Source organism: Harpia harpyja, chromosome 7, assembly GCF_026419915.1.
Source record: "Harpia harpyja isolate bHarHar1 chromosome 7, bHarHar1 primary haplotype, whole genome shotgun sequence".
Classification (NCBI taxonomy): Eukaryota; Metazoa; Chordata; class Aves; order Accipitriformes; family Accipitridae; genus Harpia; species Harpia harpyja.
The window spans coordinates 27,436,864-27,453,946 of record NC_068946.1 but is presented as its reverse complement, the minus strand read 5'-3'; the positions used below and the strand labels follow the sequence as shown (position 1 = coordinate 27,453,946).

General features: G+C 39.0%; 2 protein-coding genes across 3 annotated transcripts in view; one reads left to right on the top strand and one right to left on the bottom strand.

Annotated features, from left to right (window-relative positions):
* The window catches only part of CCNYL1 (cyclin Y like 1), a 35,604-nt gene that overhangs the window by 15,307 nt on the left and 3,214 nt on the right, over nucleotides 1–17,083 (top strand). Inside the window, exons 3-9 of the mRNA XM_052793182.1 lie at nucleotides 1,072–1,106; nucleotides 3,595–3,695; nucleotides 5,189–5,224; nucleotides 5,940–5,991; nucleotides 8,630–8,749; nucleotides 10,810–10,976; nucleotides 15,477–15,639. Of these exons, the coding sequence (XP_052649142.1) occupies nucleotides 1,072–1,106; nucleotides 3,595–3,695; nucleotides 5,189–5,224; nucleotides 5,940–5,991; nucleotides 8,630–8,749; nucleotides 10,810–10,976; nucleotides 15,477–15,639 (674 nt within the window). The remainder of the gene's footprint in view (nucleotides 1–1,071; nucleotides 1,107–3,594; nucleotides 3,696–5,188; nucleotides 5,225–5,939; nucleotides 5,992–8,629; nucleotides 8,750–10,809; nucleotides 10,977–15,476; nucleotides 15,640–17,083) is intronic.
* PLEKHM3 (pleckstrin homology domain containing M3) overlaps nucleotides 9,104–17,083 on the bottom strand; it is a 129,518-nt gene continuing 121,538 nt past the window's right edge. Inside the window, exons 10-11 of one of the 2 annotated variants that reach the window (XR_008236065.1) lie at nucleotides 12,381–12,621; nucleotides 9,104–9,594 (exon numbers count right to left, since the gene is read on the bottom strand). The gene's annotated coding sequence lies outside the window, so the exon portion shown is untranslated. Of the gene's footprint in view, nucleotides 9,595–12,373; nucleotides 12,622–17,083 lie in introns of those variants that run through there. The other variant, XM_052793178.1, reaches the window with a different exon arrangement.

Sequence of the window (17,083 nt, the reverse complement as noted above, 5' to 3'; positions counted from 1 at the left end):
ATAGTATTGCTTTTAAACATGATGCGGTATTCTTCAAATGTAAGGTATTGAAATGTATACAGTTGTGTTCATGTAGAAAAATGGTCAGCTAGTGAGGTAATAAGTATTAAGCTATTCTCTGAAGTTTGTATTAGTTGGATGAATTGATTTTTATTATTTTTATGGACAATCAGGCAGAAGCATTTATTTTCTAGTTAACCTTCCATAGAACTAGTAGAATTAATATCTGTAAGTTCTCTCTCACTGAGATGTTACCAGGATTCTAAGTTTTGATTTATGCAAAAAGACAAAAAACAATTTCGATACTTTCTTCCAGTTGTTAATTTTTCTAAATATGTAAGAGAATGTGTCCTGTGAACAAGTGGTCTGAGGTCAAAACTTAGGAGAAGTCGCCTGCCCAGACTGGTCACATTTGTATAGCTTTTGGCATGTACGCAACTCTCAGCTCTCCTTTAACAGCACTGTTTTACTGCTACTGTTATAGCTGGAAGTTAAACCTTACAATCTTTTTTGAAAGGCTGACACAGTTTAAAATGATAAAATAACATGGTTGCAGTTGTATGATAAACAGGCATGGCTTGTGCCAGCATCTTCTGTATTGTGAAATACCTTTTTACCTTCTGCTGTCTAATAGTAGAAGAGAGAACAAGTGTATAATGCTGGGCTCCTCACTTCCTCCTTGTGTGTCTTTCAGGTTCAGTGTGTGATGTTTTTACTTCTGGTTACTAAGTGGTTGCTGTTGGATGTTGGACATTGTCTATTTGAACTATCTGAAGTCATGCAGTTTTTCATGATGCACAGCATCTTTTCAAAGCTGAGCCATTTTTCTGTTAGTGCAATGGGTAGAAGTAGTTCCTAAATGTACATGTGGATAGTTGGAAGTAACTAGTTTACTAGCTTGATAAAACTCAGTATTTTTTCCTCAAACTACTTTTCCAGACACCTGAAGTCAAATTTGAAACTTCTAATACTCATGTACTTCAGAAGACTAGGTTAATAGAATTTACTGAACGTAAATTGGGATTGTATTTTAGAAACCTTTCAGTTCACATTTTTTCTCCCTCTTTCTAGTGCGAGAGAAGAGGAAGAGTAACCACATCAATCATGTAAGTAAAACAAATTCTTAGTGTGCTATACAGATACTATTAGCGTATTGGGACAAAGACAAATTCAAGAAACAACTGTAGTAGTTCTAGGTATATAGTCCTACATGTGTTCCAAATCCTCCTTAGCAAGATAAAACTGATTTATCTTTGCCTGTCTTTAAAAAATAAACCAACAGGCACAGTATCACAGAGCATAGAATGGCTGATGTCAAAAGAATAAGAGTGGATTTTTGTGTTGTATCAGTCTTGAGCATTTCAGAACAGTATAGGAGAAAATATAAGTCAAACTGCCTACATTGTTTTTTTTAAACAGAAATAAAACTGGATTAATTTCTCAGCTGAGACGATGTGTTAAATGACTTGCTGTTGGAGCATCACTACAGGACTTACTGTAAGAAATGTATCCAGCATGAAAAGAGAATGATGAACAAACATTACCATCAGCATGATAAATAAATAATAATCCACTAGTTTTAAAAACTGAAAACATGCTCTAAGCTTTTTCTGCAAATATGAGTTGGTTTTGACACTTCACTTAGCAAAAAAAATATACAAAAAAGATGCAATGTCATTAATAAGTGGATAAAAAATTGACTAGTAAAGCTAAGAATGGAAGTTACTAACACAAAGCTTAAAAAATACCGTCTAGCAAAAGGGTCTACTGATAAGTTACTGGTAAGATAATATTTAAAGTCTGCTGTATTTAGTATGATTATGGGGGGTGGTTCTTTTTTTCTTGTCTTTTTTTTCTTTCTCAATTACAAAGTTCCAGCTTTAGTACGCCAGCAGTAAGGTGAAGTGTGATTGGATTGTTTTTGCTGGCAAACTTCAGCTGGAGTGGGAGATATTCCCAGGCAGCCATTGAGTTGTGGAGGGTGCCAACATTTTCATATGGAAGACTTTCAAGTTTTTAGACAAGGCATTTAAAAAGATTCTGGCAAAAACTAATGAATCTTGGGTTGCTTGATTAGAATTCGTCTCTCAATTACAACGTCCTAGCTCTAGTGCAAGGCATTCTCTAAAAATGCTCAGGGAAGCCTGACTTAGTGTTATATAGGAAGATTTCTTACAGTATAAAATCTACAGGATTAGGATAGATGATGAAACATATTGCTAGCTTTAAATAGTAAAAGTAAGGGTAATAGTAATACTTTATTTCCAGATTGCAGACGCTAAACAAGACATGAGCGAAGTGAGCAATGTCAGGAAGAGATTTCTTTTTTGTGAAATACAAGACAAAACCCCAAATGCAAAACTGTCTTTACAGGGAGCAGTACTGGATAACCAGAAAATGTAAAGGTATAGAATATAAAAGAAGGAAGAAGATGATTATGGAGTCACAGGGAAATGTAATAAAGTACATCATACAGAGGGAAGACTGAGACCCAAACTGGCAAGAATGGAATGGAGGAGAACTGAGAAAATTGGAGGACTTGCTGCTTTAGCTGCAGCTGTTTCTGCTGAAAACTACTTATCTAAAAACATCATGTTGTATATTACAAGGGATGATTTATAAACCTATCTATCTTACACAAAGGGTATCCTCAGGAACTTGATGGCTATAGGTTAGCTTACATAGGAGGAACAATCATAGAATCATAGAATCATTTCGGTTGGAAAAGACCTTCAAGATCATCGAGTCCTGTCCACTCGCTTTTTGAATATCTCCAGGGATGGTGACTCAACCACTTCCCTGGGCAGCCCATTCCAATGTTTGACAACCCTCTCAGTAAAAAAATTTTTCCTAATATCTAACCTAAATCTCCCTTGCCTCAACTTGAGGCCATTTCCTCTTGTCCTATCTCCAGGCACCTGACAGAAGAGACCAACACCCACCTCACTACAACCCCCTTTCAGGTAGTTGTAGAGAGCAATAAGGTCTCCCCTCAGCCTCCTCTTTTCTAGACTGAACAACCCCAGATCCCTCAGCCGCTCCTCATAAGACTTGTGCTCAAGGCCCCTCACCAACTTGGTTGCCCTTCTCTGGACACGCTCAAGCAGCTCAATGTCTTTCCTGTAGTGAGGGGTCCAAAACTGAACACAGTACTCAAGGTGCGGCCTCACCAGCGCCGAGTACAGGGGAACAATCACCTCCCTGTTCCTGCTGGCCACACTGTTCCTGATACAGGCTAGGATGCGATTGGCCTTCTTGGCCACCTGGGCACACTGCTGGCTCATATTCAGCCGGCTGTCAGCCAGCACCCCCGGGTCTTTCTCTGCCGGCCAGCTTTCCAGCCACTCTTCCCCAAGCCTGTAGCGCTGCATGGGGTTGCCGTGACCGAAGTGCAGGACCCGGCACTTGGCCTTGTTGAACCTCATACAACTGGCCTCAGCCCATCAATCCAGCCTGTCCAGATCATCTACAAAGACCTCCTCTGCAGTAACTACCTGAGGTGTAAAGCCAGTATTCAGTGTGGTAAACCAAAGTTTACAGAATCCCTCTTCTTGAATGTATTTCTGTTGTTTTTTTTTTTTTTCTCCCACTAAGGTGTCTCCTGGGCAGCTTACGAAAAAATACAGCTCATGCTCAACAATATTTATAGATGACAGCACCGTCAGTCAACCTAACCTTAGAAGCACAATAAAGTGGTAAGAACCATTTGTCATCGACAAAGGGCTAAGTAGTTTATTTGGGATTTTGTGGTGGTCTTGTCTGTTCTAAAGCTGGTCACACACTTGAATGAGAGGAGCACAGTGCTGCTTATTCAGGTTGGTCATGGAAGGGGTGTAGAGGTCTGGTTAATTAGGACTGCTGAAGTGACCTTTTTTTTTTTTAGTTACAGAGCTAATGTACTGTTGTATTTGAAAGTAGTTATCATTGTGCACTTGAGAATCTGAGGCAGTGCAGAAGTGTGTCAGCGTTTTGGGTTTAAAAGTGTGTGTTGGGGTGGTGAGCTCAAAGGCTTCACATTGAAAACCAAATCCAGAAACTCTCGATCTGGGAAAACTTGAAATGGATTTTGTATAGAGTTGCAGGGAGTTTGCAGGACTGTGTTTGCTACTTGCCGGTGGTATTAGTCTGCCCTCTAGTTGTGGATAACAGTACGTTGCTGGCATTGGGTTTAGTTCTAGCCTTTCTACTTTTTCTTCTTATATTTGTTATTTTAGGTAGGTGAGTTTGATAATTATTTAGCCTTCTTGGTTCTCCAGTGGAAATGGCTGTTTGACCTGTTGTTCTGGGTACCACAGAGACAGTTCTTTGCACATAGGTGATACCAGCTGAGAATTGAGAAGAGAGTTTTACTGTGCTTGAAGGGAAAGGATGGCAAAGTAGCTTCAGGCCCAGAAGGCTTTACTCTTTTAACAGTTTAGTAGAGTTTGAAAATGTCTAAGTTGATCTGTCTCTTTAAAATTTGGTTTCAAACAAAGGTATCTAGCATGTCACTCTTTTTCTAAAGAAGAAAGAACCTAAAAGATGGTGCTTGTGCCATTTTGAAGTGCTATACAGCTGGCAACAGATCAGAACTTGCCCGTGATGGATTCCTGGCATGGCAGTGTTCCTGTTGTTACTGCCAGCAAAGTATCTGAAATTTGGCCATAGTAGATGAGTGTCAATATGAAATCTGTTGCCTTACTTGACTCAGCAGAGACTGAGATCTGTTCTTGTCACTTTCTTGGATTATGCTTGGATTATCATCTTTATTATTCTCTTTTTTTTAGGCAGGTCCTAAATTAGACAGCCAGAGAGACAGAGTTAAAACATCAGTAGAATCTCTACAACAGTATATGTAACATCAAGTAGAACTTTTATTATATTTTAGTTGCGAATAGTCCACATTTTCAATAAATGTCACCTAATCAGTCAATAAAAGTGTGTGTTTAAAATGTGGCATAACGTTTATTTCATGGCACAAATATCTGTACAATGAATGTAAAAGTAGTTTGGCTAGCAAATTTGATTTGGCCAGTTTCTGTTCAGGCAGGTAAACATCAGAAATGAGACGCAGAGTACTCAAGAATGTGAGAGGAAGCCAACACGTAATGGATTCTGAACATTTTGCCCTGAAAAACAGCTTTTGCAGTGGAATAGTGTGCGCAGAATATGCTTTGTTAAGTATTTTTTTTTTCTTTCTCTTTTTTAGTGTAACATTAGCAATATTCTACCATATAAAGAACAGGTGAGTGAACTTTTCTTTTTTTTGCTGAAATGTAACAACTTTCTTTTTGAGCCAGCGATATGGTCTTGGTCACTTCAGTAACAAGTAGTATAACTTAAAGGAGTTGAAAAATCTGGCATTTTATGCTGTATCTGCTTTCTCTTTGTACACCCTCTTGAGCTGATACAGAAGGGTCAGTAATACACCCATCCAATGACACATGCTTCATCGAGAATGAAGCATAAAAAGGCAAAACGGAGGGAGTGAGGAAAATACACTTAACTCGCCACAAATCAGCCTTTGGACTTTGTTTAGCTTTTCCTGAATACAGAGGTACAGTTTAGTTTTGATGGGTGAAGGAACACCCTGTTCCATGTACAAATAACCCTTGCCATTATAGCTAGTTACAGCGTATGCTTCAAAATTACAGCTGCCTTTTTGAAATAGATGCTATTAATGAGACAGTTTCACATTTTAAGGGAGAACTGTACTAAGCATAATACGAGAACACTGATAGCAATTCATTGTTTACCTTCTTAACTACTCATCATTATACATAGTCAACATCTTATCATTAAATGCTTTGCAAAAATACAATATAACTTCTTACCATGTTCTAGCAAAAGCTGAACTACAAAATATGTCCCTTTACCCTCTTTAATGAATAATACTTTTTAGTGGAGCATAGCATTACCAATTAACTCTTGTTGCTAAAACAGATATTTTTACTTTGTAGAGATTCTGACAGATCATTGGATATTTTTGATGAAAAATCTCATCCTCTCACAGTAAGTGTAACTTTTTGATCCTCTGAATGTGTATCAATTTACTTTTTTTTTTTTTTAACATCTTGATTTGTGTAAGTCATAAAAATCTCTTAGCACCAGGTCACAAGCAAATTGATCTTAAATTGTATGTTTATATATAAAATACAGTGCAAACATTGTCCTCTGGACTTCTGGTATCAGCTAGATAATGAACAGAACCCAGCGCTTTTAAATGTTGCAAAGTTTGTTTACTTTCCTATGCTTTGAATATGAAGAGAAAGCAAGCATGTGCTGATTCTTGCATGTCCAAACTTTCTTGTCTGACTCCTTTCTTCCCCTCTTTAATGCTACTTTAATTAAAAGTCTTTCCTATTTGTTTAAGAAGACATGGGTAGTAGATATGTGCCTAACCTTTTAAATGACTGCAAACAGAAGAACATAATACATGAAGCATCACACAAAGTAGGAGACGTTGAGTTTGGTCTTTAAAAAATGTGAAAGGCAAAACTTTAAAGCAAATACGCTTAATGCAGCTTGCAGTAACAGCTAGGAGCATTCAGCATGTGATTTTAATGTGACTAGTCCTGGTACACCTTTTTAGACAATCTTTAAGATGCAAAACCTCATAGTACAGGCAAGCTCAGGAGTGGAGCGTGTGCTTTTTATGTCCAGTTTGAGCACTACTAGCTTAATGACTGTCCTACAGAATGACTTCCTTTGTTTTTCATTTGAAATTAGCTTAGCAAAGCTCTAGCGGCTTTAAAAATTCAGTTTGCTCTGCGACTTACCTGAGTGAATGCAGCTTAATCTATCTCACGGATTTGGCTTGTTAATAAACAGTTTATAATATACAATTAAATATTTTGTTAGAGTTTCATCCCTAAACATGACCCGTTGTGCAAGGAATTGTACACTTGAATAAAGACAACTCTTTACTCAACAAAAATAATGAACTTCAGGAGAAGAGCTATATAAAAGATTTCTTGTATGGACTGTGGCACTTCAAGAGAAAAGTCTGGTCCAAAACTGTTTTAACTGCCTGAATCTGTTGTTTCACGTTGAAAATTATTTAAGATGAACAGCACTTCATCAGACAATTTCTTTTCTTTATTTAGCAACCTGACATCTTCTGATCCTTTCATATAGCCTACCTCCTATTTAATGAGTATGAATAGAGGAAAATCATTGTGTCCTTTAGGGAACACTTAAAGGTCTCTTCTATGTTACTGCAGTATACAGGCAGAAATATAGTAATGGCTGTATGTTACATTTCTGAGGGGAAAGATGCAAATGGCTTGTTAGTTTCTATAGCAATGGGGTTTTGGCTGGGTACCTACAGTTCCTTTAAAAAGGTTTATTAGCTGGAAGAAGTCTCTGAACACCTTGTCCTCTAAAGATTCAGTGACAAGGAGTCCAAATCCAGGCTCTGTTGACCCTAATAGGAGAAGTAACAAACTTCAAGTTACCAGCATCACAGGGCTTAGTCAAAAATGCCAGTCTGAGTCCTTTCCTCCTCAGTTCTTCCAGTCAGCAAAAACGTACTTCCAGATGTGCTTTTGTACTGCTCATAGCACAGGAATCATGCAAGGAGGATCCTGCTCGTGTTATTCCTAATGTTGCATGCCCACCTTGAAGGGGTAACCTCCATTGGTTAGTGGTGTATTAGAAGGCTGTGTGGAGTGTACAAAGTTAACTTACCTCTTCATTTTACTTGACACTGTTACCTGGCTATTTTAAACTACAAAACCACAAGAAAATGCTTGCTTCTTTGCTTACCTTATGACCTGTTTAATGTCAAGCAGCTATGCTGTTCTCATCTGGTATCTTTACCATACTATAGGTCTAACTTGTACTGTAGCTGAAAGCAATTCAGTATCAGTCTTGCAGAACCAGTGTGTAGAGGTGGAGCTCTTGAAGTTTAATTCCTCCAGGAAGAGTCCTGCATATCAGAATGTCTGGGGGGACAGTGTCAGAATTCTCTTTCATTTTAGAATTGCTTTTACAGACTGTTTATTTCTAAATTTTTCTTCTCCCCTGTATTTAGAAACAGTTTAGCATCATGTCAAAGTTAAACATAGCTGTTCATTAGCTTTGTTGTCTTTCTGTAATCTCTCAAGAACGAGTCCTGTGAAGACAGCGTAAGTTACCTTCCAGTTCTACCTGTGACAGAATTATTGACATATGTTCTTCGACTCTTCCTCAGCTGGAAAGGGAATCTTGTGAAGTCTCTTAATTTTGCCTTTTGAAGAGCCAGTGCTTCCCTGGTGTGTATATATCTGTGATTTTCTTGCAGGGAGAACCTTTTTTTTTTTTTTTTTTTTTTTTTAATAAAAATCTCTTTTAGTCTGTAAAATGTTCCATGGACAATAGTTAGCACCTGTAATAATGATGGTAGTTCATGCTCTTTCCCGTTAGCCTTACAGATCAAAAAAGTGTTCAAAACAAAGATACCAGCCAAAGCTATTGTGTTTTGTTTGGAATAGTCGTAAAATTGCAAGGCTGCTTGCTTCTTTCAGTATATAATTTTTGTTCTGTCTCTGTAACAGGGAAGGGTTGTATACACTTCTACTTGGTGAGAAGAAACAACCATGTGTGGCTGTTCTTTAAAGTCAGTATTAAGTAAGACAGATTTTCAGTAATTCAGAGAACTTTCTTTCAGCGGGAAGAAGTTCCAGATGACTACTACAAGCATGACCCTGATCACAAGCACATCTACCGTTTTGTTCGGACACTTTTCAGTGCTGCACAGCTGACAGCTGAATGTGCAATAGTGACACTGGTAAGAGGTGCCTGATAACTGAAACTTAAGCTTTTGGAAGACTTTTTGTTCCTCCCCTCAATAAGTGAACTGGGCTGAACTGACATTTAAATAGTTACAGTGTCTCATGAAACCTTGTTAATAATGAAGACACTGTACAAGTGAGTTCATTAGAGAAGATTTCTAAGTAGTCACAGAAGTGGTTAACTAAAAAGGAACTTACCTTTTCTATATATGAATATGTAATGCTTAATTACTTGTCCAATCAAACATTGTTTGTTTTGTAATACATAACTTGCTGAAGAAACTTGAGAAAGGCAGAACAGTGGGACACTGTAAATGGTGGTGTATAGTAAGATCAGACAGACTTCATCTTTTATTTCAGTTATGTGGAGGGGAAATAGGGTGTTGAGAGTTCATATTGACCAGAACAGTGCAAGTAACACTGCTTAAGAGGTCGAGGATCAATACTGTAGGAACTCCAAGAGATGAACTTTCTCATTATTATGTCCTTCAATCATTGCCACCCTTCTATAAAACTTTTTTTTTTTAATTAAACCAAAGAGGCTACAACTTTTTTCGCCAGGTGACATGGAGGTACTTGGAACTTAAGAACAATAGTAAGAGAATAATCTCATTACAGTTTGTTGTTTGATTTCAGAAAGCAAGATGGATATAAAAAATTGATGATGATACTGATTATTTATACACACGCACGTATATGCATGCATGCATATACATATATGTTTCTGAAGGGAAAGAAAAAACCACAACATATATAATTGCTGCATTAGACAATCTCTTAAACTCTGTTTTGTTGCATCCTAGACTTCAGTCTTCATTGTGGCTTCTTTCTGAAAAAGAGTCTGAAAGGAGAAGAGAACTGTCACCAAAAGACAATGCGGCAATTAAGCAAACTCAGCTTGAAGGACTTTCTTTAATAAGGAAATAAGTAATTAAAAAGGCCATATAGTTAGAGCTATTGAAACTCTGAAAGTAGTTTGAGGTTTTTGCTTTTCCAAAGACATGCAAGCAATTTTGACAGAACAAGATGATAGCTAACCCCAGGCAATCTAGCTAGCTGATTTATAGTTTTTAAAGTCGACGTTACCACTAGGTGGCTCTGTTACTATAGGAACACCTTTAGTCCACTTGACAGCTACAAGCAGAAGATGGGAAGAAAGTGTGGGGAGACCCTAGTAATGAAGATTGATCCTGCCCTTAGACCTGTACAACAGCTTCCTGCACCCACTAGTTTATCTGAGGTTTCATTAGGACCTTGGACTTAGTTTAGGGAAAAGAACATTAAAACCAATCTATATTCAAATTTGAAAGTGCAAATTACGTAGTACGTGGATCATTATAGGAGTGTGAAATAGCAAAAAACTTTTAAGGAAGGGACCAATTCAACATCTGTGGGCTGATTTGAGATTACATGGGAGGAATGAGTAAAAGACGAAGACCAAGATCTGTGGACTTGGGTATCTTTCACTATCTAAGCAGTTGGTGATGTAGATAAAAGCAGAGGATGGTGTTGTTGTAGGTGAAGGATTGAAGTCTGTTCTTTACAGGGTGAGGTAGAAATAGCACAATAACACCTTTCATTGTGGAAAGGTAGCAATTAATGCATCTTCGTCCAAAGACTGGAGATCACAGTGCAGGTTTTAGCACTTCCTGTTAAGCTACAAGTGCTGAACCTTAACTGTGATGAAAGGCTAGTGTGATGTAGAGTGATTTACTATCCCAGGTAGGCCCTAATGAGAACCTGTCAGTCACTGTGTGACTCGGTGATGGAAAGAGGTCTAACAGTGTCCCCCTGAAACAGCAGTGCTCATTGCTCAAAACTGATTCTTCAGTATCTTTATTGTATACCTTGGTGGTCCATTCTTGTGTTATAATAAAAAATGGAACCTGTAAGTCCTGAAAGTTTGGATTCTAAAGTATAAGTGGTAATCACTTATTTTGACACACTTAACGATAATGGGATAAAATAATCATATTGGACTGGCATGCTTGCTACTCAGAACTCATCTCCAGGTCTTAATTACACACATAAAACTTTTTTTTCTTCCTTTTTATAGGTTTATTTGGAAAGGCTTTTAACCTATGCAGAGATTGACATATGCCCTAGTAACTGGAAGAGGATAGTCCTAGGAGCTATTCTGCTGGCTTCTAAAGTCTGGGATGATCAGGCTGTGTGGAATGTGGATTATTGCCAAATATTGAAGGACATTACTGTTGAGGACATGTAAGTTGCAAGGTTTGGCTAATCTGCAGTGGTGTTTTTTGGGGGTTGAGGGTTTTTTTTGGAATGGCAATTCTTGTGATCATACTGAAAAAATGCATGTCTGGTGCTATGGTATATGTACATGATGTATATCTGGTGTCTGGCCTCATTCCCTTTTTTTAACCTAGGAATCTTTGGATAACCCTAATTTGAGACAAATCTGTATTAATATTTCTAATGACTTGGGTGAGTAACTTCAAAGTTAGTTTTCTTCACCTTCTTTCCCCCAGTGATGAACCATGGGACTGGCTGCTTGTTTCCACTAAGTTTTTGCATTGGTGTAACTCTAAAGTGCCCAATTTATAGTCTTATCAAAAGTCTTTTGGGGAAGGAAAAAAAAAAGTGAACTAAATTTGTTCCTTCTGTTTTAGAATTTGAAAAATTGCAGCGTAAGCCATAACTTGTGACTTATGTGTCTGCTCTTGTATCCAGCTAAGGCCTAAGTATCTCAAGGTCTGAATTCCTAGCCATTGCTGCTGGCAGACAGGTGTCATTTGTGTTGGTATCTGTGGTTGCATGTGTTACACCCAGCTACTGCTACAGCTCATCCTCTTTGGGTGAGTTCTTAGACTTGCCTACAGTGCTGGGAACAAAATCCTCAATCTTACTACTGCTTGTTTATGTAAGGCTGTTCCTTGTATATATTCTTGTCTCAGATGTAGATTTCAGTTTTTCAGAAATTTTGAATCTGCTGTCTTTTCTTGGTGCACTCAGCTTTAAGCCCTACAATTTCTGCAGTTTCAGAGGATGTTCATCCTTGTGGCTCCAAGCTCATACTATGGGCTGGAGGCATGTTTATGTGGAATGGATTTGGCCCATTAGATTTTCTGTTAAATTTCTTCTCACAAAGTTCTATCTGAGAGCTTTGAGACGTCAGCTTTGTTTTAATTCTATTTGCCAGCTTGTTCCGCTATTTCCCTTATTATCACAGTGGTAGAAATGCTAGAAGGCTAACTTAATATCAGGCTTTCTGGCCTTAATAAACTTTATGACATGTTTATGTGTGTTTCGGTTTTATCACACTGCTTTGCTGTAATTCAGCATGTGTCGAGGCCTGTGTAGTAACAGTCAGTTCTAGTACAGGAGCAGACTGAGGTGGTAGAGGTTTGCACACAGCACTGGGAGGCTATCTGTGTGAGAGAGTCTGTTTTTGCCCCAAGCTCTCTTCCCTAGATTCAGCCTAAAGCTGATGTTTAAAATACAGTAATTATTTATCTGGGACTCTTTAGGAGGAGGAATATCCAATTTTCTTCCTTTTAGGTAGGGGGCAGCATTTCTAAAAATGGGTGAGTTACCTGCACCAAAACAGTTTTTGTTATTCAAGTTATTTCATATTCAAAACATAGTACCTTGTTTTATACATACCCCTTGCCTGGGAGTTCTTTGTCTCCAAATGCAGGGCTGTGCCAGCCCTGCTTTCAGGAAAGCCTAATTAGTGATTTTATACAATGTGCATCTTCACTCAACCTGGCTGAGTGCTCATCTGTCTGAGGAACATACTTGAAGCATTGCTGCAAATAACTCTGAGATGGCTGAAGTGGGGTCAGCGGTGCTAGGAGTGCTGGAGCACATACATCTTGCTCTTTTGATGTCTCTTCTTCTGGCCCTGTTTGGGACAAATCAAATTGATAGCACTGAAAATATCTGTAACGAGCAGGATGTTTATTCTCTATTGCTGATGTTGGGTCTCCTGAAATTGTCAGTACTTACATTTTCAAAGCAGTGATGGTGGTAAGGAAAATAGACTGAATTTAGGCTTATTTTTTCCTCCAGTTTGAAGATGGGATTTTTGTAATCCCATCTCATTTGAAATGACTTAGACCTTTGAATTTAGGTATGGGCAGAAACTGTACAACCCCTTTCTGACAGTGGCCCAGGGGTGTCCGTCCCAGGCCCCGCACTGCTGCAGCCTGGCAGACTTCACTGCTCCTGGGTTGGATAACATCATCATAATTGGGACCTTGGAAAACTGCTTAAAATACTCAGCAAAATTAAGTTTTAAGCTTATAAGTCTACTTTCAATTAATGGTTGGTACTATAGTTAATTGTCAGCTTCAGTAGTTCCAGTATTTTTTTAAACTAGTCACTTGATGGTGAGTGTTAGGTATTCTGAATACAAGCGTTACTGAGAGAAAACAATTGGCAACGGATTTCAGGCATGGTCGCATTCTAACGTTGGAGACGGCTGGTGATGCTGCCAAAAAATCCACCCAAAACCCCAGCAGCTCCCAAGCTAAAGATTGCTTGGCAGGACTCTGCCAGGTATTGCTCCCTGGGTGGGCCATTCCTGTGCAGTAAAGGCCTGTCTACAAGGACTGGTGGCAAGTTTTGTTTGTGAACTTTTCGTGAATTTTCCTCTTGGCTCTACATATCTAGAACGATCTCACTAACCTGATGGATACTCTTGTTGAGCCACTGCAAGCCAAGCATGGGAGTTATACCACTCTGGAACTGGCAAAAGGGTTTATACCTGGTTTAGTTCACCCAGCTTGCAAATCTGTGTGTGTGTGCACGTGTGCGTATGTGTACAAGCCAGGCACCTCTCCTGAAGGCAGCGTAGGTGCACCTCATCCCCACCAAACACACTCTCCTTACTGCTTAAAGACACTTGTTTGGCAGCCCCACCTCACAACTCTGTTAGCAGTGTAAGCTGCGCGGCTCTCACAGAAACTGCTAGTGGGTCAAAGTTTGTTAAAGGATATGTGATCCAGGCCTCGCAACTGGCAGATGAGTTCATCTGCCTTAGCCTTTTCCTGCTCAACATAGGTAAAGTGTTCATCTTATTTTTTCTATCACAACCCCTTTCTTATTTGACCAAAGCAAAGGTGGTTTTTTTTACTGAAAAGGGTTTTACTTTTGGGGTTTGGGGGGTGGGGTTTTTTTGTTGTTGTTTTACTTATTTCTAATGGGGGAAAAAAATCAAAGGAAATTAAATTGATATTTGGAAGTCATCCTTTGTCAAAACTTGCTTGCTTTGATGAGAGTGAATCCATAATCACTGAAAAACTAACTGTGCAGCTGCTACTCTTGCTAATATTGCTTGTAAGGGGACACATGCTGTTCATTCTTTTGGCTACATATATTTGTAAATAAGGCACAGAAAACACATGGGCATTATCCTTTCCCAGGTTTTAAACCACTGTTAAGAGACTTGTTAATCCAATGAAGAATTGTATTTTTACACAATTAAAATGTATTAGTGTAGTGAGTACAAAAGGGGCAGTGAAGAACATTTATTCACAGGGCAAATCAAGCTCTGATCAGCTGATCATCAAAACATTATCTGATTTACATTTCTATAGGCTTATGACCATATGAACAGGAAATTAATTTTGGCACTAGGTTGAATGATACTCAAGTCCACTATGCTAGAAACAAGCACAAAGCTGCTATTCATATTGAGACCCGCCATCCAATACAGGACACAATCTGAATGATTCCTTGATTTATTTCCCCCCCTCTGATAGGTAAAATATCCATTTTGAAAGCTCCCAGAAAGCCAGAACAGCCTTGGCACTGAATTTGTGCAACTTATCTTCTGGTGTATTCACAGTTGGCCTATGCAGCTGCTAAATTCTGTTGAGACAGGTCTGCTACCAGTAGGAACAATCCTTGAGTTAGTGTTGAAACAAATTGCTTGGTTTGGGTACCACCAGTTTCTTTTAGGTTAATTTGTAAAACATTGTTTTTCTTCTGTAGAACACCTCTGATTTAGCTGACCAGGGTACAGTAGCTGAAGCAGCCTTTTTCATGTCATGGCACTCTCCCCACTTCCCTCCAAATATTTTGCCCAGTGAAAATAGACGAGTGAGTAAAAACTGGACAGTGCCCTTTGACATAGTACTTTGTTACCCTGCCTAATGCTATTGAGGAGAAAATTCCTTCTCCCACCTAATGCTGCTTATTTATTTATTTATTGAAGATGAATCCATGTTGCTTCAAGAGGCTTTTTTCTGTGAGATAATAGCAGCAGCTCTTCATAGATCCATTTGTTGCCGTGGTGATCTGCCTACTCCTTTTGTTAGTCCGCCTCTACTTCAATAAACCCCCTTCCTGTTATCAGCCTGGTGAAAATGTCTGCAAGTTCTTCAGAGCTAATAAACAGCATACATCATTCCTTTCATCTGATCACTATAGTGTGGGGCCGTGCGAGAGTGAGAATGGCGCATGAATTGTACAGCTGCACTAATGGAACTCCAAAGAATGAACCTCCCCGGTCAGCCAAGCGAGTGCACGACAGGGCACTACCTTTCTCTCTGAGCCGGAGGTGCCAGGGCTCAAAAGCTGCACCTTGTTTTAAGCACTAGTGAATGACCTGTCTCTCAAAAGCAATAATGCAGAGCTCTCGATGACTATTTCAAAGTTGCTGGTTTTAAAAACAAGCTTGAGGTCTCTTCATTGTTTTCAGCCAGCTAAACCAATCTTTTTTTTCCTTTGTCTTCTGTCCCTTATACCTCCTAGGAATGAGATGGAAAGACACTTCTTGGAGCTACTGCAGTTTAATATCAATGTTCCTGCCAGTGTTTACGCCAAATACTACTTCGATCTTCGCTCCCTAGCAGATGACAATAACCTGAGCTTTCTGCTGGAGCCTCTCAGTAAAGAGCGAGCACAGAAACTGGAGGTAATGGTCTGAGATTGGCTGAGCAGGGCACTCTGTATGTGTAGTAAGAGCATCTGTTGCTAATCATGTTAAGTGGTGGTTAGAAAAACTAAAAAGCTTTTAGATTAGTGTATTACAGGCTAATTTAACCCCTTTATAACTACAGTTAGCACTTCTAAAACCATGCCTAGGCTAAGCTAGTATTCTGAGACAAGGAAGGGACAGAGATTACGGAAGTCTAGCAGATCACAAAATAAAATGGATGTTATTTTGGGAACCGTAGCTCAGCTAGGCTACTTAAGAGTGAAAGGATTAGTGTCATATGTAATGGATTGTCTGTCCTTCCCTGGTAGCAGTCTGTATTCCAAGCACCTAGAGACAGTCACACTCAGACCTTTCTAAATACTACCAGCTGAAGGTTTCCCACTGCATCCCACTGCACAGCTGCTTTTAGATTTAGAGGCAGCACTCTTACTGCTCTCATGGTTTAATAAACCATTTGTCTGGGGACAGCTGCAGAAATAATAATATGTTTCGTTTCACAGCTTTTAGAACCTCACCTTTTCAAAGAAATGTTGCTCTAAGATAAACTTTTGGAATAGCTGCTTATTAGGAGTCCTTCAGAATGTCCAGAGGAGTGTAAATACAGATTACTGGCCCCTTCTGCCCAATGGGAAAGGCTGTCCTTCTGTGAGTCCCTGCAGCCTTCTTTAGTAGGAAGGCTCATTTTAAAAAAACTCAACTTTTGCAGAGTCAGTCTTCCTAGTTGCTGGAGATATGCAAGACATTTTGAAAATATCTAAATTACCTGGGTTCCCAGGCAAAATTTCTCGTTGGATCAATGCAACCTTTCATCTGTCCAGGTTTAATTGATGACTCTGCATGTTGTTTTGTTGACCCTTCAACAAAGGCATTACTGCAGGCCCTGCATACACTGATACCACAGTCCCTTTCAAAGAGGGGTGTGCTACGGTATTCTTGGCTTATATTGTTCTATTGTCCACCCCCAATAATTCTGCCAAGTGCCAGGTCTAATTATTTCGTCCCAGAAGTGGCTGAACTTTGGCAATAAGTGTGATCCCTCCTGGTCCTTTGGAATGATAGGTATGATATGCCTATGAATTCCCCTATTTAAAGTTAAATAATGCAACTCTTCTGCTTTGTCTCACCCTTGTTAATTGCACTTTAAGCTAACACTGTCACTAATTGTAAATGTGGTTGTAGGGCAGTTCATATTCCACAGGAAATTGTTTACTGAACTGCTCAGTGCCCAGGTATGAGTGGATGATTTACAGATTGTGAGCCTGTTTTGTTTCTTCTTTGCTAGCATTTGGGGGCTTGGTATTTAAAACAAGAGTAATTTTCAGTACAGTATGTGATTTGCCATAATGCACTTACTTACAAATGCATGTATATAGGACCTTTTGGGTTTTAATTCTAAAATGTGGTAAATATTCAAACCATT